Source organism: Herpailurus yagouaroundi, unplaced genomic scaffold (genome assembly GCF_014898765.1).
Source record: "Herpailurus yagouaroundi ecotype Mexico unplaced genomic scaffold, PumYag 159, whole genome shotgun sequence".
NCBI classification, from domain to species: Eukaryota; Metazoa; Chordata; class Mammalia; order Carnivora; family Felidae; genus Herpailurus; species Herpailurus yagouaroundi.
This window is the reverse complement of record NW_024412400.1, coordinates 65,736,270-65,759,489: the sequence shown is the minus strand read 5'-3', so window position 1 is coordinate 65,759,489 and position 23,220 is coordinate 65,736,270. Positions and strand designations below refer to the sequence as shown.

The following is a 23,220-nucleotide window of genomic DNA, read 5'->3' as shown; positions in this document are numbered from 1 at the left end:
TTAGAGAGACAATTCACCTCTTTTGCAGCTTTCCTATAATTGAAGAAACTCATATATGATTTGTTTAAAGTATTGAATAGTCTTCACTCAACTTAAAAACCATAGTCCAGAAAGTAACAGATGCAAGCCTGCCATTGGTTTGTTCATATTTCCTTAGTCCATGCTATCATGCTACTTGTCCTGCAAGAAATGGGATGGATCCTGTGTGTTCTCTATTAATTGATAACGATATTGACAAGAGCTTTTTGTGTGAACTCTAGAATCCTAGTGAATACAGTGATTCTTGGCTACGTCCTGGCAGAAGTCAGTATACCCTCAGTAAGACTGACATTTTACCACAAAACTCAAACGATGATTACCTTTATCCAATTTGCCAAATTGGATTTGGTTAGAATTAGAATTCTGTGCATGTGAATTTTTTTAATTTAAATTAAAATATTTTTCACGTTTACTTATTTTTGACAGAGAGAGAAAGACAGAGCGTGAGTGAATGGGGGAGGGACAGAGAGAGGGAGACACAGAATCTGAAGCAGGCTCCATGCTCTGAACTGTCAGCACAGAGCCTGATGCAGGGCTCAAACTCAAGAACTGTGAGATCACGACCTGAGCCGAAGTTGGATGCTTAACCAACTGGGCCCCCCTGTGCATGTGAATTTATTTCCTATCACACTTTATTTCATAGCAAGAGCACTATCAGTTGTGGGGTGCCTGGGTGTCTCAGTCGGTTAAGCATCCAACTCTTGATTTCAGCTAAGGTCATGATCTCAGTTTGTGGGATCATTTGACTCCTGCAAATGACTCCTGCATAGAGCTCTACTCTGACAGCACAGGGCCTGCTTGGGATTCTTTCTCTCTCTGTGTACCTCCTCCACTCGCACATGTGTTCTCTCTCCCTCTTTCTTTCTCTCTCTCTCTCTCTCTCTCTCTCTCTCTGAAAATAAATAAGCTTTAAAAAAACACTATCAGTTGTTTTAACTTTTTCAGTAAATTGGGCAACTGATACATATAGAAGTTGAATTATTTTATTAATATTTATTTGCTCTGCTGCCTATATTGCCAGCAAACAAATATTAATGAAATTACTGAAATAGCTCTTCGTGGTTAGATTAATGGCCTCTTGTTCTTGTTTTTCATAAACATTGGTTCATGGTGTTATAATACAGCGTTTTCCAGCTCACTTCATGGCCAGGCATACGTATATAATAATAATACTTTATATGGGACATTGGGGTAAAGGGCTCTCTGGAGCTTAGCTCCTCAGGGGCTGAGGGGATCAGTATTCTAGTACGCGTGTACCCTCTTCAAGGCACACCAGCGTGCTGCATGCCTATTCTGGGAAGCTGTATTATGGTGCATCACAGACTTTATATAGTCCTGATTTCTGCTAGTAACATTGTTTCTTGATCTTATGATGACATGAAATGTTTCACTAATCATCGGCGTTCTGGTTCATATTTTCCAGAAGGGCACTGTTACTCTCTAGCTGTCCTTCTTTCCTAGGTTGGAGAAGAGGAGATATAGTATCTAAATTCATGCACCAGTGTCAGGAAAGTTTCCTGCCTCTTTTTGACACTTGTTGGACACTAGTTGGACTAGTCACTTGCTGCCACATGGCTTCCAGTTATCTGGCTTTGAACCGTGGCCATTAAGTCTTACTGAGAGGTTAGTTTGATAAGTCTACTCAATAGGAAGACCTTGTATAAGAAGTGGAAAGGTTGAGGGGTGCCTGGGTGGCTCAGTCAGTTGACTGTCTGACTCTTGATTTTGGCTCAGGTCATGGTCCCACAGTCACGGGATTGAGCCCCACACCAGGCTCAGGCTGTGTGGAGCCTGCCTGGGATTCTCTCTCTCTCCTTCTCTCTTTGCCCCTCCCCTGCTCATGCTCTTGGTCTCTCTCAACATAAATAAACATTTTTTTTTTTTAAAGTACAAAGAGGGGGGGTGCCTGGGTGGCGCAGTCGGTTAAGCGTCCGACTTCAACCAGGTCACGATCTCACGGTCCGTGAGTTCGAGCCCCGCGTCGGGCTCTGGGCTGATGGCTCAGAGCCTGGAGCCTGTTTCCGATTCTGTGTCTCCCTCTCTCTCTCTGCCCCTTGCCCGTTCATGCTCTGTCTCTCTCTGTCCCAAAAATAAATAAACGTTGAAAAAAAAAAAAGTACAAAGAGGGGAATATACTCTGTAGGGTCTTTGCTGGGTGGATGACTTGGGTCTCCTCTCTTTGCTCTTTCTCCAACCAAGTAACTTCCTGCAGACACTTAATGCAGAGCTCAATGCCCTCAGGTTCAAAGGACAAGTGATGGCAGACTGTATGTTCTTTGCACATTTCTGAAAAGCTCCTGGTAACGTCTGAGGTGTTCTGCTTCTCAGTGCTGGAACCAGAGTTAACTGGCTGTTTGCCTCTCCCACACTCATTTCTTTCTTCTACTCTCAAAACAACCAACACACTTAAGTATATAAGCTACAAAACACTTTAAAGATACCTGTAGTAAATATAAAACTTCTCTCTCTTTTATTTGCATTTAGATAAAGTATTCTTCCTCGATTCCTAGTGTGTTATTGGACCTGTGATTGCTGATGGAGAGGAGGAGGAAAAGGACTAAATCCTAAAATGCACAAGTCTTAGTGTTCAGTCCTAGAACTACCACTTATCCAGCCAAACGGTCATGTTTAATTTCTAAGCCATCTTGGTAAAATGGGACTGATGATACCTGCCCAATTTCCCTCTCAGAGCTAATCCGAAAAATCAGATCTCATGTATGAAAATACTTTGCAGGCTCTAAAAGCAAAAAGTAAATATAATTTGTTATCGTATTAAAAGTGGGCAGTTGGTCCTCAAGAGTACTGTCAGCTGCTTGTAGGAATTCAAACACCAAGAGTGGGTGAGTGTGGCTCTGGTGGTGGTGGAGTTGACTCATACCCTCCCTCTGTGTTCCCTCCCTCTCCCTGCAGAGCAACCTGATCCACTACCTGGGCCTGAGCCATCATCTGCTCGCACTGAATTTTATCATCGTTTCTTTTGGCAAGAAAAGCGCCTGGTCGTCTCCTCAGGTGAAGGTGACCGATACTGACTTTGACGGTGTGGAGGTCAGAGTGTTTGAGGGCTCCCCAAAGCCAGAAGAGCCTTTGAAACGCAGTGTTGTTTACATCCATGGAGGAGGCTGGGCTTTAGCCAGTGCAAGTATGTCCTGGTCACCTTCAGGTTGTTTGGGATTGTGGTTGGCCCTGGGAGGGATGTGTGATTGAGTTTGACTTCCTTATTGGGTAAGGGCCATTTGACTTGGTTCCCCTGGACAGTCTCAGCTACCTCTATTATCCCAGCAGGATTGTTAATAGTGTCCCCTTTTCGCACTCAAAAGGGTCCTGGTTTTTGATGAATGATTCTATGATTACCCTACATACATAAAGGTTTTGCCCACCTGTTTACTGCTTGTTAATTCAGGCCCACTGTTTTGAAAATATTTCCTGTGACCGAAATCATAGGCTAACTCATGTGAAGGGCTGACAATAGCTTTCTCCACCAAGACAAGTTGAAGTTTCGCTGGGCCGGAATATGAGGAAATTATCTGCAGCTCTTTTGCCAACTTGTGTTTGAAGACATTTTTCTATGAAATAGGACAAGTGTTTCTGAATACCTACATTAACTCATCCACGTTCCATCTGCTTATGAAACCAAAGATGAAGCTATAAAGGGTATACCACCCTTAAAAGGAAACAATGCTGCAAAATTCAAGAATATTCTTGTTGGTGTCGGATAACTTTCATGAGCAGAACACATTCAAAATGGCAGGCAGCCAAGTGGAGCAGCCTGGCGGAAAGAATACCAAGGAGGAAGTAAGGGCCTTATCTCTGCCTGTCATTATGGAGCTACTACCGCATCGTTAGCCCAAAGCTTTTGGCATCCCCTAGGTTTAAGGCAATGACAACTTGTTCCAGTTTGTGTTTTTATATAACATTTGTTTAATGTGGCAAAGGCCAAAGAAGTATAACTTTTTCTTGTAATCCCATTTCGTAGTCATTATTTATTCTTTGATTTCATGGATTTGCTCAAGTTTTCAACAGATGTTTACTGAGTAAGTAGGTTTGCCCAGGACTGAGGGGTTCTCTGGGGGTACAGGACTTCCAGTAGAAAAACTCAAATAGTTATGTACAATCTTACACTTTTGGTTACCCTAATGTGTGCTAGGGGATGAGAGCATAAAATGGAGTAACAAATGATTGCAATCTATATAGTATTGGACACTTGCCCAGTGAGACATTCCATGGAGACCAGGAAGTGTAAGTGCTGGAAATGGCATGGATTATGAGTTCACATGGCCTTTTCCCCGTAATTTTGACTGATCACTCCTGCCAGAGGAAGAGCTCGGGCTGTGGGCTCTCTGCAGGTGGTTATGTAGTTACTAAACTTCTGGTTCTAAGACTGCCTTGGAAAATGTATAATTAAAGTAATATTTGGCTCTCTGTAGGCAAATTCATCTCTTAGTTTATTGAAATAAGACCTAAGGGATTCAAATTTTATGTATTAAAATTGTTTGTCACTGCACCCCTTTGGATCCTGTTTCTAAGAATGCTAAGACTTCCTAAAATTCTATTTTTTATTTGTTGGTTTAAACAAAATATCCTGTTCTTCAAATTGGAAGAATTCAATTGAATTGCAGCAAATAAAGATATTAAAACAGAAAAATTATGTAGTTCTAAGGAGGTAACTCTTCATCTGCAGTGTTTTTTGAAAACACGTATGTTTGAAGAGCTACAAAATCAGAATTTGGTGCATTTCACATAGTCTATTATGAAATCAATGGCTACTTAGTTAAAAACGCATTCAAAGGTAACCTAATATGGATGTCCTGTTATTTTATACTAATTGCATTTTATCAGAAACCAGATTTAATTTTTGCATTTGTATATGTAACCCTATTAATGATACATATTTCGATATTTGCTTTTTATGGTTTTTATTATTAATAACTTAAGTGCAAGTCTAAGAGCAATCCACGATTAGCAGAATTTAAGAATGGACAGTGTTAAGTAACTTGTTTAATAATGATTGTTCCTTTGTCTCTTTTAGAAATCAGGTATTATGATGAACTGTGCACAGCAATGGCTGAAGAATTGAATGCTGTCATTGTCTCCATTGAGTAAGTAATTAATGCTAGTCATAAAAAAATAATTTTTAAGAAGGGATCTTAGATAACCATCTAGTTACTGTACTTTGTAAGTAAAATAAAGTGCAAAATACAGATCCAGAAAGATGAAGGGATTTGCCCAAGGTCACACAAAATGATTTTCTGATATAACGTAGAATTTCGTGAACTAGTTTTATAACACCTTGAATTATCTTTTTATTTTAGTTTTGAAAACTTCTGGAAAAGTTCTGAAAAGAATTAACGGAAATTTAGGAAAATATACAATCAGTTATCTGCAGGAAATAATTTTGTTTATTACCTTTTAAAATTTAAAACCAGGGGTGCCTGGGTGGCTCAGTCAGTTAAGCATCCGGCTTCAGCTCAGGTCATGATCTTGCGGTTCGTGGGTTCAAGCCCCACCTCAGGCTCTGTGCTGACAGCTCAGAGGCTGGAGCCTGCCTCGGATTCTGTGTCTCCCTCTCTCTCTGTCCCTCCCTTGCTCGTGCTCTGTCTCTCTCTCTCAAAAACGAATAAACGTTAAAAAAATTTTTTTAAATAAAATTTAAAAACCAATTAAGAGTTGGAAAAGTCATTCTGCTGGAGTTCCGTTCTGTATCTCAGACCTTGTAAATGTAATGTGTTCAGCAAATCTCAGTCAATGCCGTTATTGTCATTATTATTAAGAGTACTAATAACAGTATGACTAATAATTATAGCAATTGTGGTGATAGTAATAATACAGAAATCCTGGTACCTGTCCTGTGGCAGGCATGTGCCGGAGCTATTGCATACATTGTCTCTCCTCCTTCAGACCTTTGTTCACATATCATCCTTTCAGCAAGGCTTTTCTTGATACTATTTAAAATTGCAGCCCACTTTTCCTGTTTTATTTTCCTCCAGAACTGTCATCAACCTCTGACAGACCATAATAAATATATAATACATAATAAATACTTATCATGTGTGTAGTGTGCTAGGTTGAAATAGACTAAGTAAGTTCCATGAAGAGAGGGATTTTAGGGATTTTTGCCTGTTTTGTTCATTGTTTGTTTTAATTTTTTTTAATGTTTATTTTTGAGAGAGAGAGAGACAGACAGACCATGAGTGGGGGAGGGGCAGAGAGAGAAAGGGAAACACAGAATCCAAAGCAGACTCCAGGCTCTGAGTTGTCAGCACAGAGCCCCATGAGGGGCTCAAACTCACAGACTTCAAGATCATAACCTGAGCTGAAGTCTGACGCTTAACTGACTGAGCCATCCAGGAGCCCCTGTTTTGTTCATTGTTCATGATTAGTGCCTGGAGACATCCCTGGCAGATAGTATTCAATAAATATTTACTGAAGGAATGAATAAGGAGTCTTTCTTAATTCTCATATAAATCATCCAAGACAAGTATTTTGTTATTTTTCTCATAGATGAGGAAATTGAGAGCCCAGAAGTTAAGTAACCTTCATAAGGTTACATAGCTAGCAAGTTACATAAATAGAGTGAGGCATTTTACCCAGGTGTTGAGGCCCCTATACATTTTTAATCCAATATCAAGCCAGTATTGAAGAAAGCTGATAATGCTGAGCTGACAAGATTATAACATTAACCACTTTCCACGCCAGGAGCTCATCCAGCTCTCTTCTTCCCTCTGCCTCTCTCCACCATAGCTCATCCCCTCTGTGCCCTTGCTCCAGATCTGAGACCTAAGAGAATCTGTTCTTCTGCAGGGTCTGGGAAGGGCTGGTGTCCCAAGTCACTTGGGCAGCTGTGATCCTGGAACAGAAGACTTAGTCACACAGAGCAGTGTTATTGCTCCTCCTTAGCAGATTTGCCCTCCGAGACAGCTCTGGACAGCTCCCAGCCTTCCCTGGCCTCTCCACACACCACCCAGGTCACTCAAGGGCCCTCAGTGCAGTTTTATAATGTAGGAACCTTCAAGTAAAGGATTGCATCATCTAGCCTGGGCAGCTGGCCAGAGAAAAGCAGGAGCTGTTTAAATAGCTGAGCCCCATTATAGAGCTAGACCCTACAGCTCAGAACTGAGGAACCAGCCTCATGGACTTTTCAGTGGTTTCCTGTGTAGCTCCAGCTCCTCAAATCCTCAAAAGCCCGAGAAAAGGAGGGAAACTGGGCTTACTTAACTTGGCACCGTGAGGATTCTCCACACAGGACTTACCATCCAGGGCTTCAATATAAGCAATTGGCAGCGTGCCTAAATTCTTCCTACATGCCCTTCTCTACCCGTCACCATCTGTCTCAAGTAAAAGGTGTTCTTTTAATTCCAGGCTTATCATAAAACATAGATAGGATGTTTTTAAGATTTCTTTTAAATCTAGAAGGACTGCTCTCGTCTTACCTTTCCATTGTGCCTCATCTATGTAGTGTACTATCCACAAGTTTATTACTGGGAGGTGTCACAGCAGTAGGCAAGTACTGTTACTCATGACTGCATGACCTCAGGCAGATCATTTAATGAAATGTGCAAACTGGAGTTAAGAATCCTTCCTGTATATCTAGAATGTGAGCTACTGGGAAGAGAAATCATGTCTTCTTTCCTTTGGTTCCCATCACCTAGTACAAGACTTAGAACATGTAGGCTAAGTAAAACACATGTTGAGTTAGGTCAGTGACTCCAGAGAATTGTCATGAGTATCAGTTTGGACAGTGGAGGTAAGAGGGCTTCAGATACTCTAATGCACTAGACAAGTCTGGAGGATCAGTGCTCTAGCCATGGAATGGAAAGACCCAACCTACAAATTTATTTATCAACTGTGTGTTTGGAACTCACAGCACTCCCTTGCAGAAATCAAGAGCTAAGGTGGTTAGAATCTAGGCCAGCCAGCCCACAAAAAGTCACATAACCTATGCTCTAGTTGAAGGATAGCCAATACCACGTGGTCTGTGATCATGCTGTTTCTCTTGGAAAGTATATTCAGCTATCTAACTTGGGAACATATTTCTTCTCACTGCTCACTTCTTTCCTCTTCTATTCCACAAATGTTTATTGAATTTCTGTTATGTGCCAGTTACTGTTACACTCTGCTGACATAACAGTGTAAAGCAATCATAATCCTGCCTCCTGGGGGTTACAATCTAGATGAAAAAACAAAACACAAACAAGTAAGGTTAAATTATGATAAGTGATATGAAGTAGAAGACATCAAATAGGTAATATCTTACCTAGTTTAAAGGGTTTATTATTAATAGTATTAATAAGAATGAATAATAATTATAGCAATTGTGGTGAAAGTAATAATAATGCAAAAATCCTGGTACCTCACCAAATAGGTAAGATCTTACCTAGTTTGAAGGGTCAGAGAATTCATGTCTTAAAGAAAGTGATGTTTGCATTGAGCTCCTAAGAATGAGCAGAATCTAGTTAGACAAAGTGAGTTGGTCATGAGAGTCCAGAGTGGTGTAATGAGAGGGCTTGGGAGGAATGGGAGAAAGCAGAGAGCGCGAAGGGAACAAAACACAAGAGAAGACAGATGGGGAGATTTCTGGCCATGAATAAGGAAAATAAGAAAGAGGAGTGGATGATTTGAGAGTCTTAGGAGGATGATGGACCCCTGGTTCTCCTGGAATTCTACCTTCTAGTGGGGAGGCTGTCTGGAGACCACTGCTCCTTATCCTTGAGGGCCATAGGTTTGGGTGGCGGCATGGCTTAGCTTCCCATGGGGTGTGGTTCCGGGGAAGGTTATAGCCTGAGGAAGCTGGTAGGCAGTGGTTGAGGGCAGCCCTGGTAATGGAATCACTCCCATGCAGTGAGTACCAGGAGCTGGAATGCCTCAGTTCATGTTGCTGGTGCTGGCTCACAGTTCTGGGAACAGACCCAGCAACTATGGTAGATAACAGCCTTAAGATATAAAAATAGACCATGCTTCTGTTCAGTTGCTTCTACAATACGATGCTATGCTTACATATCAGTTGCACACAAATATTTGTTAAACAAATAAAGTTCATCTTATACTACGCAAGTAAGATACATGAATTCATGCTCATTTATATAATCTAGGAAGGTCCTATTTTATGTTCCTAAACCTATTTTCATAAACGTATTTCATAGTGCATTTTAGCCAGAACACTGTACCTTTTTACCTGTAGTTTATATAATACGACACAGTATTGGAGCCATAAGATATAAGGAAGATTTAATTTCTTTCTTTTTTTTTTTTTTAATGTTTATTTTTTTGAGAGAGAGAGTGCTCAAGCAGGGGAAGGGTAGCGAGAGGAGAACAGAGGATCCAAAGCGGGCTCTGCATTGACAGCAGCGAGCCTGATGTGGGGCTCGAACTCACAAACCACGAGATCATGACCTAAGCCAAAGTCAGGTGTTCAACCTACTGAGCTACCCAGCTGCCCCTAATTTCTTTTTTTTTTTTAATGTTTATTTGTTTATTTTGGAGAGAGAAGGAGAGAGCGAGCCAGGGAGGGGAAGAAAGAGAGGGGGAGACAGAATCCCAAGCAGGTTCCTTGCTGTCAGCACAGAGTGCGATGTGGGGTTCGAACCCACGAACCGTGTGATCATGACCTGAGCCAAAACCAAGAGTTGGATGCTTACCCCACAGAGCCACCCAGGTGCCCCCATCTTTTTTTTAAAGATAAAATGTCAGATAATAGCAAAGGAGGCATGTTGGATGTGATTAAATTCTATTTGATCTACTTAATTCATTACTTCTACAAGGCATCTTCGTTGCTTTTTTTGGGTATGGCAAATGGTTTTTAAGTTGTGTTATGCTTTTAATTAAATCTTTTCTACACTCAAACTCCCTATTTTATGTAGGTGGAGACATAGTCCCATTCCACCAAATGTCAGGTGGCATTGTGCACAGAGCACTTGAAACTTCACAGAGCTGTAAAGAATGTTGCTAATGTAGACAGAAAAGAAGCTGGAGTACTTATCTTAGTCTGCGGCAAACAGGGTTATAAGGAAGGGGATCTTTATGTTTCTCTTTTTAATCCACAAAATTAGATGAGTGCAAGCTGACAAAATCAGAGTGCTTTTAGGAGGCTCAGTACACCACACATCTCAGTAAATAGTTGTACAAATAAGATACTCAGAAGAACACAGAGTGACGGTGACCTAGCTGTGACTTGGTCTCTGTTCCTTTTCCTGCTCTTACTCTGAGTCCTGAGGAGAGAAATCCTCATGCATCACTCCGATCTGGGCAGCACCGGACGGTGGGCAGATCAGATTCCCGAGGGTTCTCCTCTGAAGAAGGAAAGATTTGAAAATTTCCCTTTCACTCAGTCCAGGCCAACTTTAGCCAATGTAAAGGCCAACATCACAAATAACTTAATGCTAGAGAGAGATAATGTGCTTCTTTTAAGAAGTAGCTTGTTTTCTTTTCTTCCTTATCCTTAGCTAATGAATCTCTCCTGTTTAGACATATTCGACTAATGTCTTCTTGGCTGTGTTTTCTAGTAACCTGAAAAATCCACTGGTTTTTCTCTTGTGGTTTAGGTCTTTGAGAATTTCTGGGGAGCAGGGGGTAATCGGAGCTTTTACAAAAAGCCTGTGATGCAGCTGCAGAGCACCTGACTGCAAACCACAGTGAGGCTGTGAAGCCAGCTTCCACCCACACCTGAGCTCTAGGAAGCTACGTTTAGCTTCTGAAATCGCGAAAGGAGGCCAGGGGGAGGAGGCACTAAGCCTTCTTGGGCTTTCATGGCCACCTGGGAGTGCTCTGGCGCCTTTGTTACCCTTGTGGGTATAGGCAAGGTTTAGTCTGAATGGGAGGAGGCAGTTTAGATAAACACCAAGAGCCTGGGGAGATCCCTGCTGTGTATATAGATAAGTCTCAGAAAGTCTTAAATTGTGAACTGTGCATCAAAGAATCACTTCATTAAAAAAAACTTTTTTTAATGTTTGTTTTTGAGAGAGACAGAGAAAGAGCGTGGGATCACAGTTCTAGGCTCAGTCACTCCTAGGGTTTTGGCAAAACATCCTGACCTCTTGTCAATTCTTTTGAATGTCATTCTTGTCCAATCAGCCAAGCCTTCACTGATCTCAGCTCTCCCTTGCTGAATGGCTGGCAGTCAAAACTATTGCAGGGGCAGATTTTGAGAGTAGAAACAGAAAGGAAGAACTTTCCTTAACCTTAACCTTTATGCTTCCACTTTTGTGCAATTTTATTATATGTTTATTTTATTATTTTTTTATCTTATTTATTTTTGTGTTTCTTTAATAGAAAAAAAGCATCTGCCTGGTAGAGGAATAAAGAGGTTCTTCCTCTGGAGTTGTCTCTCTCATATAGAGAGCATAGTAGGGATGTAATTGATTTGTTTCAGATAACCCCTGCTGAAGACAGGGATTCTTTAAGACTGAGGAACATAATTAACCTTTTTATGTTCTCAAGGTGAATCTATTGAACTCTTCTCAGGAGCTGGTAAGAGGGAGCGTGGGGAAGCCAAAAAAGAAAAAAAGGAAGGAGATTTTATTTTAATCCTACTGAATCTAAAGGAGTATAATTTCATTCCAGTATATCTCCTGTATCTTTCACCTAAGTGGCACTGGATGAAGCAACCTCAGTGTCCTTGCCTGCGCTCAAGTTTGTACACACTGTTGCCAGGTGAGGTTATTTTGAGGGACAACGTGTATCACAATGCTCATAGAATACTAGTGTCATTCAGGACTTCAACTTCAGTGGGTTTGGATCAACTCCCCCCACTCTGGGCTTGTGTGCATGTCTGCTTTGGACTTAAGAAAGACCTTGTAAGTCTTTCTGAGCATCTCTCCATTTCCCTGGTACCCTGAATAAAGTAGGTAACAAAGTAACAGACCAGAGGCATGATACTGCTTATCTTAGGTACGTGTACGTCAGAGTCTTTAGTACATAATTATGACTTTCCATCTACTTCTAGAGGAAATAGAGGTGTCTGTACTATGACCTATTGTTCGACTTTGAGAGCTCCAAGGAAGGAGAGTGACTTTTGGCTGGACTCGGAGAGGGTTTCATGAAAGAAGTGGCATTTGAGATTAAATTTACAGGATCGGAACATTTGATGAGTTGCTGGGGGAAGGGCAGAGAGAATAGAGACCAAAGCACTGGGGAAGGCAACAGGCAGATGTGTTCGGAGAACAGTGACTGTATGGGTTGGACTCAGTGATATTTCTCAAGTTTGGCTGTGCGTTAGAATTATTGGGGGCGGGCGGTGGAGGGAGGATTTTCCTTCAAATATAGACATGCTAGGCTCCACCCCAGACCAAATACTTTGGAATGTTTCATAGATGGCCTCAGGCCTCAATGTTTTTGTAAAACTCCCAGGATTATCCTAGGATGCATGCTGAGTTGAGAAACTCTGAACTACGCATAGAATACAGGAAGTAGAGGCCTTGACGATGTGCCCCCAGAGTAGGTAGGTTAGGAACAATTTCTTTTTTTTATGTTTTTTTTTAAAGCCATATGGCTTATCACTTTCCTCGCCACAGGTGGTGCCATATGACCTATTTTATATGTAAAAGTGTGAAATATATCTTTAAAGTTTTGTTTGGAAGAAATAAAAGTATGTTCATAAAGATGCACCACATGTCAGGCACTGTGCTAGGTGGTTTGTTTGAGAATATTTTTGCAAAACCATTGAAATCATAAGGGGTGTCCTGGGATGTCAGAAGTCTATAGTTCTGAGAATTTACTGCTTTGATGAGGTCTTGAGAAAACACACAGACACACATTTAAAAGGCTGTGGATTTTCAAGAATAAGAATATTTTTTAAGGCAGGGGTTACATGTGGGTTTTGAAGTCAGTGGTGAATTCACCACGCGGCTTTGCCACTTATCAGCTGTTGTAGACAAGTTATACATCCTCCTGGAGCCTCATGTTCTCATTCTTTTCTTTCTTTCTTTTTTTTTTTATTTTTTAAATGTTTATTTATTTATTGAGAGAGGCAGAGCATGAGCAAGGGAGGGGCAGAGAGAGAGGGAGACACAGAATCTGAAGCAGGCTCCAGGCTCTGAGCTGTCAGCACAGAGCCCAACACGGGGCTCGAACCCACGAACCATGAGATCATGACCTGAGCTGAAGTTGGACACTTAATAGACTGAGCCGCCCAGGTGCCCCCATCATGTTCTCATTCTTAAACCCACGGGTTTGCCCTGCAATTTGAGTGAAACACATATGTAGCATATTTGGCGGGTGCCTCACCTAGCAGAAATAAGATAATTTTTATAGAGTGTACACATTTGTTAAACTGATTAAGCTTCATTCCTGAGTTTACAAGCAAATTTTGTATTTCTATAGCAGGAGGCATGTGCAGTTAACAGATAGGCAGAAGCCAGCACTGCAGAGTCATCTATCCCTGCAGTGAGCTGGGCAAATTGTGACTATATCTGCCATAAATTCATCAGGTGCTTTAACTCAAGATCTATAATTGTGAAATTAAAAAAAGTCAGAATCCTTTCAGTACTTTGCAGAGACCTATCTTTAAACAAAAGCTGCAGACAAATACATTTATACTTGCTTTCTTTGGCTATAGCACTCATAAATTTTCTTCTGACTCTTGAGTGTTCTGTGGCTACAAAAATATTACAGAACTTTTATTATACTTCTCAGGTCAAATTCAAGTTACTTTCAAGGCTTATCTTGAACTAGGTGACCTCAGAAATGTATAGTTTCACTATATTTTCAAATCTATGAAAATAGTGTCCCTTTTTATTGAATAAAATTAGAGAAAGTTTTCAGCTTGAACAAAGAGAAGGGTTTAGGAGGTAGATCTTTAAGGGCACCAGGAAGACGCTTGTATTATAATCTATTTTTTTTTTTTAAGTGTGTTTACTCTGTTATCTGAGCCAGTTATTAATCAACTGATAAGATTGTGGCAGTAGCAGGGTATCTTTTTTCTTAATTAGAAATTTCTTTTTTTTTTTTTTAAAGTTTATTTATTTATTTTGAGAGGGACAGAGTGTGAGTAGGGGAGCCAAAGAGAAAGAGGGGGAATCTCAAGCAGGTGTGCACTCGAGAACTGTGAGATCGTGACCTGAGCTGAAATCAAGAGTCAGATGCTTAACCAGCTGAGCCACTCAGGTGTCCCACCAATTTCTCTTGATTCAAAGTCACTAGACCTTTTGGGAAATAACATCTGAAGATTCAATTCATGTATGTGTACTGGTAGAATATGCTCTGTCATATTGGGCTACCAGGAAAACAGTTTATTATGATATATGGAATCTTGCTGAGACAAAATAGCCCTTATTCTCACAACTTGACTCATGAAGGACATGTGTTTTTATTTCATTGAAAGAATTAAGAATTCAGCTTGGTAAACTGAAGTTCAAATTGAGATCAAGTCCTAAAACTGGGGGTAAATGGAATCATATAAGATGGCGCCATCTAGTGGACACAATTGTATAATCCTACTCCTTTCACTCATTGATCAGTAGGATAGTAGTACTATATAGCATAGCAGCCACTTTAGGGCATAATGAAATTCAATGGGACAAAAAACATTTTGGATGATTAAATGATCACCACAGATAGGAAAATAAAAAAGAAATTAGAAAAATTATTTTATCTGTTATAAGGTAACCACTGAAGGAATGTTACATTTAGGACTTTTAAAATGCAGTAATCAATATTCACTACTTCTCAGAGTATTTCACAAATGTTTGTTCATTTGATTGTATTTGCATTGAATGGCAAGATAATTAGCTGGATTTTAGATGGGAGAAAATAAGTTTCTAAGAATAGGTATGTTAATTATAAAATGAAAATGAAAAGACCTGAGTTGTTTGTTTGCTTGTTTGTTTATTTCTTTGAAGAGAGAGAGCACGATCAGAGGAGGGGCAGAGAGAGGGAGAGAGAATTCCAACCAGGCACAACACCATCAGTGCAGAGTCCGACATGGGGCTTGAACCCATGAACTGTGAGATCATGACCTGAGCCAAGGTCAAGAGTAGGACGCTTAACTGCCTGAGCCACCCAAGCACCCCGAGACCTGAATTCTTAATATTACTAGATTTTAATTAAGTACTTAGTTTCTATTCCACCTTGTTTTTATCTGTGTTTGACTTATTTTACAAATAAAGTAACTTTTTGGTGCCCCAGTTTCTTTTGTCTGCAAAAGGAAGGTATGTTAATAAAAGGGTTTACTGGATGGATGATTATGTGCCTAGCACATTGATAGATACTGGGAACACAGCGATGAATAAAACATAGTCCTGATTTCAGAGAACATACTCTTCAGAGGAAACACATAAATCATTTTAAGATGAGGCAGTAAGAACAGTAATATACTCCAGCACATAGAAGGATCAAGGAAAGGCATCCAGCTCAGCCCCAGAAGCAAGTGGAGTTATTATAGTCAAGGAAATCTACCTGGAGGAGTCTAAACCCATGAGTAAGGCTTAAAGGCTGAGTGAGAATTAATAGGGAAAGAAGGAGGAGGCCGAGAGGGCACTCCAAGCAGAGACTACAAACAACTATGGATTTGTAAGATGTTATCATGGATGGGGTATCTGACACAATTTTGCTATGTTTCTCAAGTAAATCATGAAGGATCTCATATGGAGTCATTAAACAGGAGATCAATGAAGTGGTTGATGTTGCCAAGTCACCTTCTAATCCATAAGTGTCGTGAATTGAACACTGATTTCCAGAAATAAAATTCCCAAATCTGTTATGGTTCTACCCATATCTTAATAATCAACATCCACCTTTAACTTTGAAGTTGTGTTTCATGGCTGATGATAAAAAAGGGGGGAAAGATTATTGTTAATACAAAATCATTACATTTTTAATCCCTTTTTCTTTAATGTTTATTTATTTTTGAGAGAGGGATAGACAGAGTGTGAGCAGAGGAGGGGCAGAGAGAGAGGGAGACACAGAATCCGAAGCAGGCTCCAGGCCCTGAGCTGTCAGCACAGAGCCTGATGCAGAGCTAAACTTACGAATTGTGAGATCATGACTTGAGCCAAAGTCGGATGCTTAACCGACTGAGCCATCCAGATACCCCCAAATCATTACATTTTTAAACTATTTGATTTGCAAGAAAATGAATGGCTCAGGGGCGCTTGGGTGGCTCAGTTGGTCAAGCATCCAACTGTTGATTTTGGCTCAGGTCATGATCTCACGGTTCGTGAGCTGTCAGCCCAGAGCCTGCTTGGATTCTCTCTCCTTCTCTCTCTCTGCCCCTCCCCCACTCATGCTTCCACCCCCCCAACCCTCTCTCTCTCTCAAAATAAACTTTTTTTTTTTTAAAAGAAAATGAATGGTTCATTTTTATATTTATTTCAATCCTTACCTGTTTACTTCTGTGTCAAAAGAACCAGCTTCCCCATAAACTTTAAAGGGCCTATAAAGACTTGGTGAAGTCCTTAAATGAATACAACTTTTGTCTTCACAGATACAGGCTAGTTCCAAAGGTTTATTTTCCTGCACAAATTCATGATGTTGTACGTGCCACGAAGTATTTTCTGCAGCCAGAAGTCTTACACAAGTATTCGGTTGACCCGGGCAGAATTGGCATTTCTGGTGACAGTGCTGGTGGGAATTTGGCCGCTGCTCTGGGCCAACAGGTAACAGATTGCCATGACAGGCTGGTGGTAAGAGGATTCTTGCTAACCTGCAGACCTACACACATATTCTTCGCTATGTATGGCAAAGGCTTAGCAGGTAGGCTGGTCAGTATGGGGCCAAGTTATTCAGATGACTGCGCTGGGAGAATTCTCGGATCTTTCTGAAGTAGCAAGAGGGGTAATTGAAAGAGATGTCACCTCTGAGTCCTTGGAAAGTCCCTGATTACAATTAATATGAAAGATGGGCTAACAGTTTATAGGGCTCTCTTGCTCCCCAGCAATATGCATGGAAATCAAGTATCTCCAGCTTCTTTTCCATATTGGACTTGCAAAATATTTTTGCTTAAATTCCAGTTGCTAAGATTGTTTCCTTAGAACTTTGAGTCAAACTGAAAAGCTAAAAAGTGTTCCCAACATTTTTTAAAATCTAAAAGAAAAAAAATTAAAATGGGTCAGCCACTTCGAGTGTGGCTCGAATATAATACCAGTTAACCTGAGCTTACCTGGTTAAATTCTCTGGTTAAAACTATCTAGCTCTAATAGCACCCAAAATTTTGGGCGGCTGTGTAAATTCAAAGATAAGTATATTTTCTTCCTCTGATGGATTAAACAAGTTTAGAAGAGCATCTCTGTCTTCTCATCTCCAGATTTCTTTTGGTATTCTCAAATTGCAGTACATAGAGAACTTCGGTGGGCACTGATGGGTTTGGTATACATGTGTTCTGATGTGGTAAGAAGAAAGTCCTGGTGCAGTGGGGAGAGGATCATGGGCTTTAAAATTAGCAGTGGAATGGAATCCAGTCTCCCTGCTTTGGAAGCTACAGGGCTTCAGGCAAGCCCCTGAATATCTCTGACTCTCAGGAAAATGAGGATAATGCCATCTGATTGCAGGACTATTGCTGGGACTTAGTGAAATGATGTATATGCAATTCCTGGCACATATTAATAGTACTATTAACTGATCATTTCCTTTTGCTTTTACAGAGCAGTTTTATCTTCCCTGGGGGATGGGGTTCTAAACTCTGACGTGAAACAAAATTGTACAGCTAAAGTGACCTTGAAGGTTGTTTAGTTGCCTATAAAACCCAGTGACCTAGTTAGCTGCCTTTTAGATGTTACATGCAAATGTATACCATTTTGGACCCTAGGACTGGAAAATGAGGCAGTGTGTTCACATTTTGTGAAGGCATGGGGGGATGGAGATCTGATGAGGTAGAGGATGCGTTCACATTCCCATTTAACCTCAACTCTGGGGCACATGCTCATTAAGGAGAATGGAGGGCATGTTGCCAGCACTATTTAAATTCTCACTTATGCAGCATGAAGACTAAATGCTCATCAGAGGAGATATCCTGAGGTCCTGCTATAACACTTTGGAGTCCCATCATCTGTTCATTTAGCTTTTCCTACCCTTCTCCTCTGGAAGAGTTAGACTAGTTTGTTTCTCCCTAGAAAGCCATTGCCTTTTTTCACTTTGCACAGAATAGTGAACTAAGAAAAGTTCTCATGTCATCCATCCATAGTACCCAGCAAGGTGTGCTAGTGCCGAAGGATAGATACAAGTGAAGTGTTCACGGGGGGTTAAAGACCTAAGAGATCACATGCATTTGCAGTGTTCACTAAAAACATGGGTTGCAAACATCATAACTTTCTTAGTAAACATCCAGCAGTTTGATGCATGTGTGGGGAGTGGTGCTGGTGGTGGGTGGTGGGGAAGTTTTTATTTTATAAACCGTATTACTTAATACCATGTCTGGTAGAAATTTCCTAGTTAGAACCTTTTGACTGTTTCCAGGTAATGCATTCAGCTACTTTAAAAGGTGTGGTTTCCATACAAAGAGCCATGCAGCAGGAAATAATGTGTCTGCTTCCTCTTCTCCAGTTTACTCAAGATGCCAACCTCAAAAACAAGCTCAAAGTGCAAGCTTTAATTTATCCAGTTCTTCAAGCTTTAGATTTCAACACGCCCTCTTACCAGCAAAATGTGAACACCCCAATCCTGCCCCGCTACGTCATGGTGAAGTACTGGGTGGACTACTTCAAAGGCAACTATGACTTTGTCCAGGCGATGATTGTTAACAACCACACTTCGATGGACGTGGAAGAGGCAGTTGCCCTCAGGGCCCGTCTAAACTGGACGTCCCTCTTGCCTGCATCCATCACAAAGGACTACAAGCCTGTGGTGCAGACCACCGGCAACGCCAGGATTCTGAGGGAAATCCCTCAGCTGTTGGATGCTCGCTCGGCCCCGCTCATTGCAGACCAGGAAGTCCTACGGCACCTCCCAAAGACCTATATTCTGACGTGTGAGCATGATGTCCTAAGAGACGATGGGATCATGTATGCAAAGCGTCTGGAGAGTGCAGGTGTGGAGGTGACCCTGGATCACTTTGAGGATGGCTTCCATGGATGCATGATTTTCACCAGCTGGCCCACCAACTTCTCAGTGGGAATCCGGACTAGGAATAGTTACATCAAGTGGCTGGATCAAAACCTGTGAAAGAGGAAAATTTCCAGAATCTTGACCTCCTGCACCTGCTTTGGAAAGAGATGCACTTTTTAGTTGATTACTTTCCCCTTGTTACTTGTGAGTTATGGAATCTCCATTCCCTGCAGACTTTATGTTAATTTAATTTTTGAAAAATGTGTTTGACTAACGTAAGTACAAAATGTCTAAATCTGGTTCTCCAAGTGGACCAGTCTTTCTGTTCTTGTTTGTTTTTTGTGTTTTGTTTTGTTTTGTTTTGTTTTGTTTTGTTTTGTTTTTAGCCAAACTACCACCAATACTCACGGCTACAGAAAGCAGGACTAGGAGCTGAAATAGCTTTGCGTTCTGTCTTCGTCAAGGAATTCTTTCCAGAAGAAATTCTTCCAGCTGTGGGTGGCATATGTGGGCTCTTCTTTAGCTTGTAGAGTTTACTTTACATTCAGAGCAGTGTTACTTGTGTGCACATTAAGGTCAGTGTTAGATACCAAACGCCCTCTGTGCTTTATGGATAGATGGTTTTGTTTCCTATGGGAATTTCAACAAAGGTGTTCTAGCAAGGACAAATTTCTCAAATAACTTTCTTCCTTTAGAGTGTTAATTTTATGGGATAGCTCTCTGTAAGTCCAGTTGGATGATGACGATACTTGAAGGTTACTTTCTACCACTATTATTAGAAAATATACGATTGCATGTAGTGGATATCTGTACATTGTAAAGTTTTTTGGTTATGCTGTCTCCATAGGGGAGATCTTTTGGGAGCAAATTCATTTAGATTTAGGATAAATTTGTCATTACAGAAACAAGTGAAAACAGACAAATGAACTAACTTATTTATTTTCATAATGAATACTTCTGACATAAATTACCAAGAGCAGTGTGTATATTTTTGGCATAGTCAGAAAAGAAGATACATTTAATATTGAAATTATGAAAAAATACCTTTAGAAGGTCTAGTTTATTCTTGAAAACTCAACTTTTTCACTTACATGGCTTTAAAATGGGGCTATTTTGGTATATATATATATAATACCATATATATGGTATTATATATATATATTTGGTATATATATATAACCATATATATATATGAAATGTATTGTTTATTTTTTTAAGTTATTTAATGTTAATATATACAGCTCGACTTAAGATTTTTCAGAATAACATCTATGATGAATACTAAAAATAACGATATTTTTTAAGAAACTACCTTAGAATTATATCCACATGTAATTTTATGGAAAGAGGTAAAGTAGCTATTAATACTACTGTACATTAGGCTTAAATATTTTGATGTCTCTATGCATATACAAATTAAAGTAATTAGAAACTGTGACTACACTTAGTAAATTCATCTAAGTTGACAGTTGGAGAATTTAGGTAAGACACACACTGCTCAATTCTGCCCTTTGTGGTGAGAGGAACGCTAGCTCATATTCTCCAGGGTGATGCATACCTGGTTCCTTCACCTCTTTTCTGTCTCCTTCCAGCCTGGTCTAGGAGTTACAATAGCCCAAGCTTGACTTTGTGTAAAGCCTTCACTGCCAGTGGGAACATCTTCGGCATAGCAAGGGACTCCAGTTGTGGTTTGAGTGCCTCTGCCCTCCTTCCTGCCACTTTTACCACTGCCCCCACCCTGCTCTTTGCAGGGACTGCCAAGGCCAGGTCATGATACAGCCAGTTCATCAGTGGAGAGGAAGAGGAACCTTTTCACTCATTTGAAAGATGGGCATTTCCTACTTCTGGCAAAGAAATAAGTGAAAGTGTACACCCTTCTTTTTCTTTTTTTTTTATTAAAAATGTTTTAAATGTTTACTTATTTTTGAGAGAGAGCACAAGCAGGGGAGGGGCAAAGTGAGAGGGACACACAGAACCTGAAGCAGGCTCCAGGCTTTGAGCTGTCAGCACAGAGCCCGATGCAGGGCTCGAACTTGCTAACCGGGAGATCGTGACCTGAGCTGAAGTCGGACGCTTAACTGATGAGCCACCCAGGCACCCCTTATTTTTCATTTATTGTACAAGCCAGTAGCATTGTTATGTACAAAACAGATGTAAATACAACAGTGTGTGTATGTGTGTGTGCCTGTATGTGTATAAAAATAATCATGCAAATTAACATGCTAATGGACAGACACAAGTTATTTACTGTCTCTGAGCCTCTTTTCCCTTTCCTCTAAAGTCAGAGATTTGAATTACTTAATCTGCAAGGTGTCTTCCAATAGTCAATTCCAACCATTTGGTTGGACTGGCAAATTGTATTGGCTTCTTCTACGGTGTTTTGGGTTGTTTTGTTTTTTTGGGGGGGGTTTTGGTAGGTCATTTTTCCATATATACACAGACAAACATCATTAAAGATTTTTTTTCCTAAAAAAAAAAAACAACAGGATTTTAGTTCTTCCTCTTTGACAGCTACTCTCATTTAATACTATTGTTTTCTTACATCATTTGAAGGGACCAATGTTTGGACCTTAGTTTGAGGTTATCTACCTCTAAGAAAGCAAAGAAAATATAATACATGTGCAGAGTTTCTTAAAATGGCATATTTTCACCCAGAATTATGAGCCAAATGCTGCCATAGTTACAGACAACAAATGATTCTAGACCTTTAAAGGGTTCTCTTGGATGAAAAGGGAGTAAAAGAAAAAGGGTCAACCACTGTTTCTAATGAAACACGTGAGTTTCATTAAAGCTTTTATGTGTGAATGATTTGCCTAATGACTTGCACTGGATCCCACCCCAGACCTTGCTTGAAGTTCTTTCTTGAAATTCTCCCTGGAATAACAGCTGGGAATCAGGATACACAAAAACCAGTACATACAAGAGAGGCTAAACCAACCAAAAATCTGAGCGTTAAGAACTCCTTTGGAAAGACTACAGAGTTTTTGGTGAAGATATTTTAGTTTGGGGTGAGTTCGCTTTCTTTTAATTTTTGTTCTTAAATAAAAAAGCTTATGTTCTGCAGGTTGATTTTTTTTTATAGTGTGATGGCTTTGTTTTGTTTTTCTATTTTATTGAAAAGTTGATAGTCTTTTTGTAATGTTGTTTGTGAAATATGAACATAAATATATGAAGAAAAAAATCTTGAAGCGCTACAAATATAGTGAAGTGTAAATCAGTCTTAATGTTTTATCATTGATTTGTGAAGAATTTGAGACTATTGTATCATTCTCTTGGTGGCTATGATATTTTATGCATGACCTTTTAACTTTTGACTTTTTGCTTATTTCCCACTGCCAAGGGCAAGGCAGATTTTATGAAGGATTTTGGTAGCAAATCTATTTTATAAGACGAAAATCCAGTGTGGAGATAGGAAAGCCTGTATCTGTTTTGACTCAAGTTTGGAAATAAAATGGCTCCATCTGGGAATGTGCCTCTTTCACTTTTTGTCTCCCTTTCTGGTTCCCATCTCTGTCTCTGTATCTCAGATCCCTAGCCACAGCTCTGCTCAAATCTCCTGCCGGTCAGAATCCTCCAGCTGCCTTTGAATCACTGAGAGGTAGTTCAGTGGCCTCCTTGATGACAATCGATTCTTGTCTGGATACAGTATGTACTGCTCATATCGGGGAAACCTGCCTTGGTCTGGCTAGAATATTCTTAAAAGTGAGGCAGACCCTGGGGCTATTTTGGGTCTTTCAATACACGTATTAGAAAGGGATGATCTTAGGGCAAATGAATTTGGATTGGAATTCAATCCACAGATGTATCAATATCACTGGAGATGTACCAGTATTACTAGAGGCAAGTTTTCAAATTGACCCTGACATTACAAGCATATCTAATAATTTCACACATGAGTTTATTACGCTTAGTTGATATCAACGTCATAGGAATGTTCAAAACTTTTTTTCAAAGTGAATTGTTCCTATTCTAAACGGTCACATGTGTGTATAAATTATATTTTTCTATTCAGTTATTCAACTCAATCTTTCATTCTCCACAAAACCTCTGCTGGATGGCTATGTTTGGCTGGAGAGATCCACTAACAGTTCCAACAATTCTCCTTTGGAGCATGAAAGATGTACTTTATGTGTTTTAATATTGTTGTTTCTGTGATTTTCATTTCTTTAATCTCCCACTATTTTTTTTAACATGTTTTCCAATAGATCCTGTATT

At 40.1% G+C, this 23,220-nt stretch overlaps 1 protein-coding gene across 1 annotated transcript in view; it reads left to right on the top strand.

Moving 5' to 3' along the window:
• Positions 1-20,933, top strand: part of NCEH1 (neutral cholesterol ester hydrolase 1) — a 59,160-nt gene extending 38,227 nt beyond the window's left edge. Inside the window, exons 2-5 of the mRNA XM_040480773.1 lie at positions 2,950-3,178; positions 5,066-5,135; positions 16,451-16,622; positions 18,505-20,933. Of these exons, the coding sequence (XP_040336707.1) occupies positions 2,950-3,178; positions 5,066-5,135; positions 16,451-16,622; positions 18,505-19,122 (1,089 nt within the window). The 3' untranslated portion in view covers positions 19,123-20,933. The remainder of the gene's footprint in view (positions 1-2,949; positions 3,179-5,065; positions 5,136-16,450; positions 16,623-18,504) is intronic.
• The last annotated feature ends 2,287 nt before the right edge of the window (positions 20,934-23,220 follow it).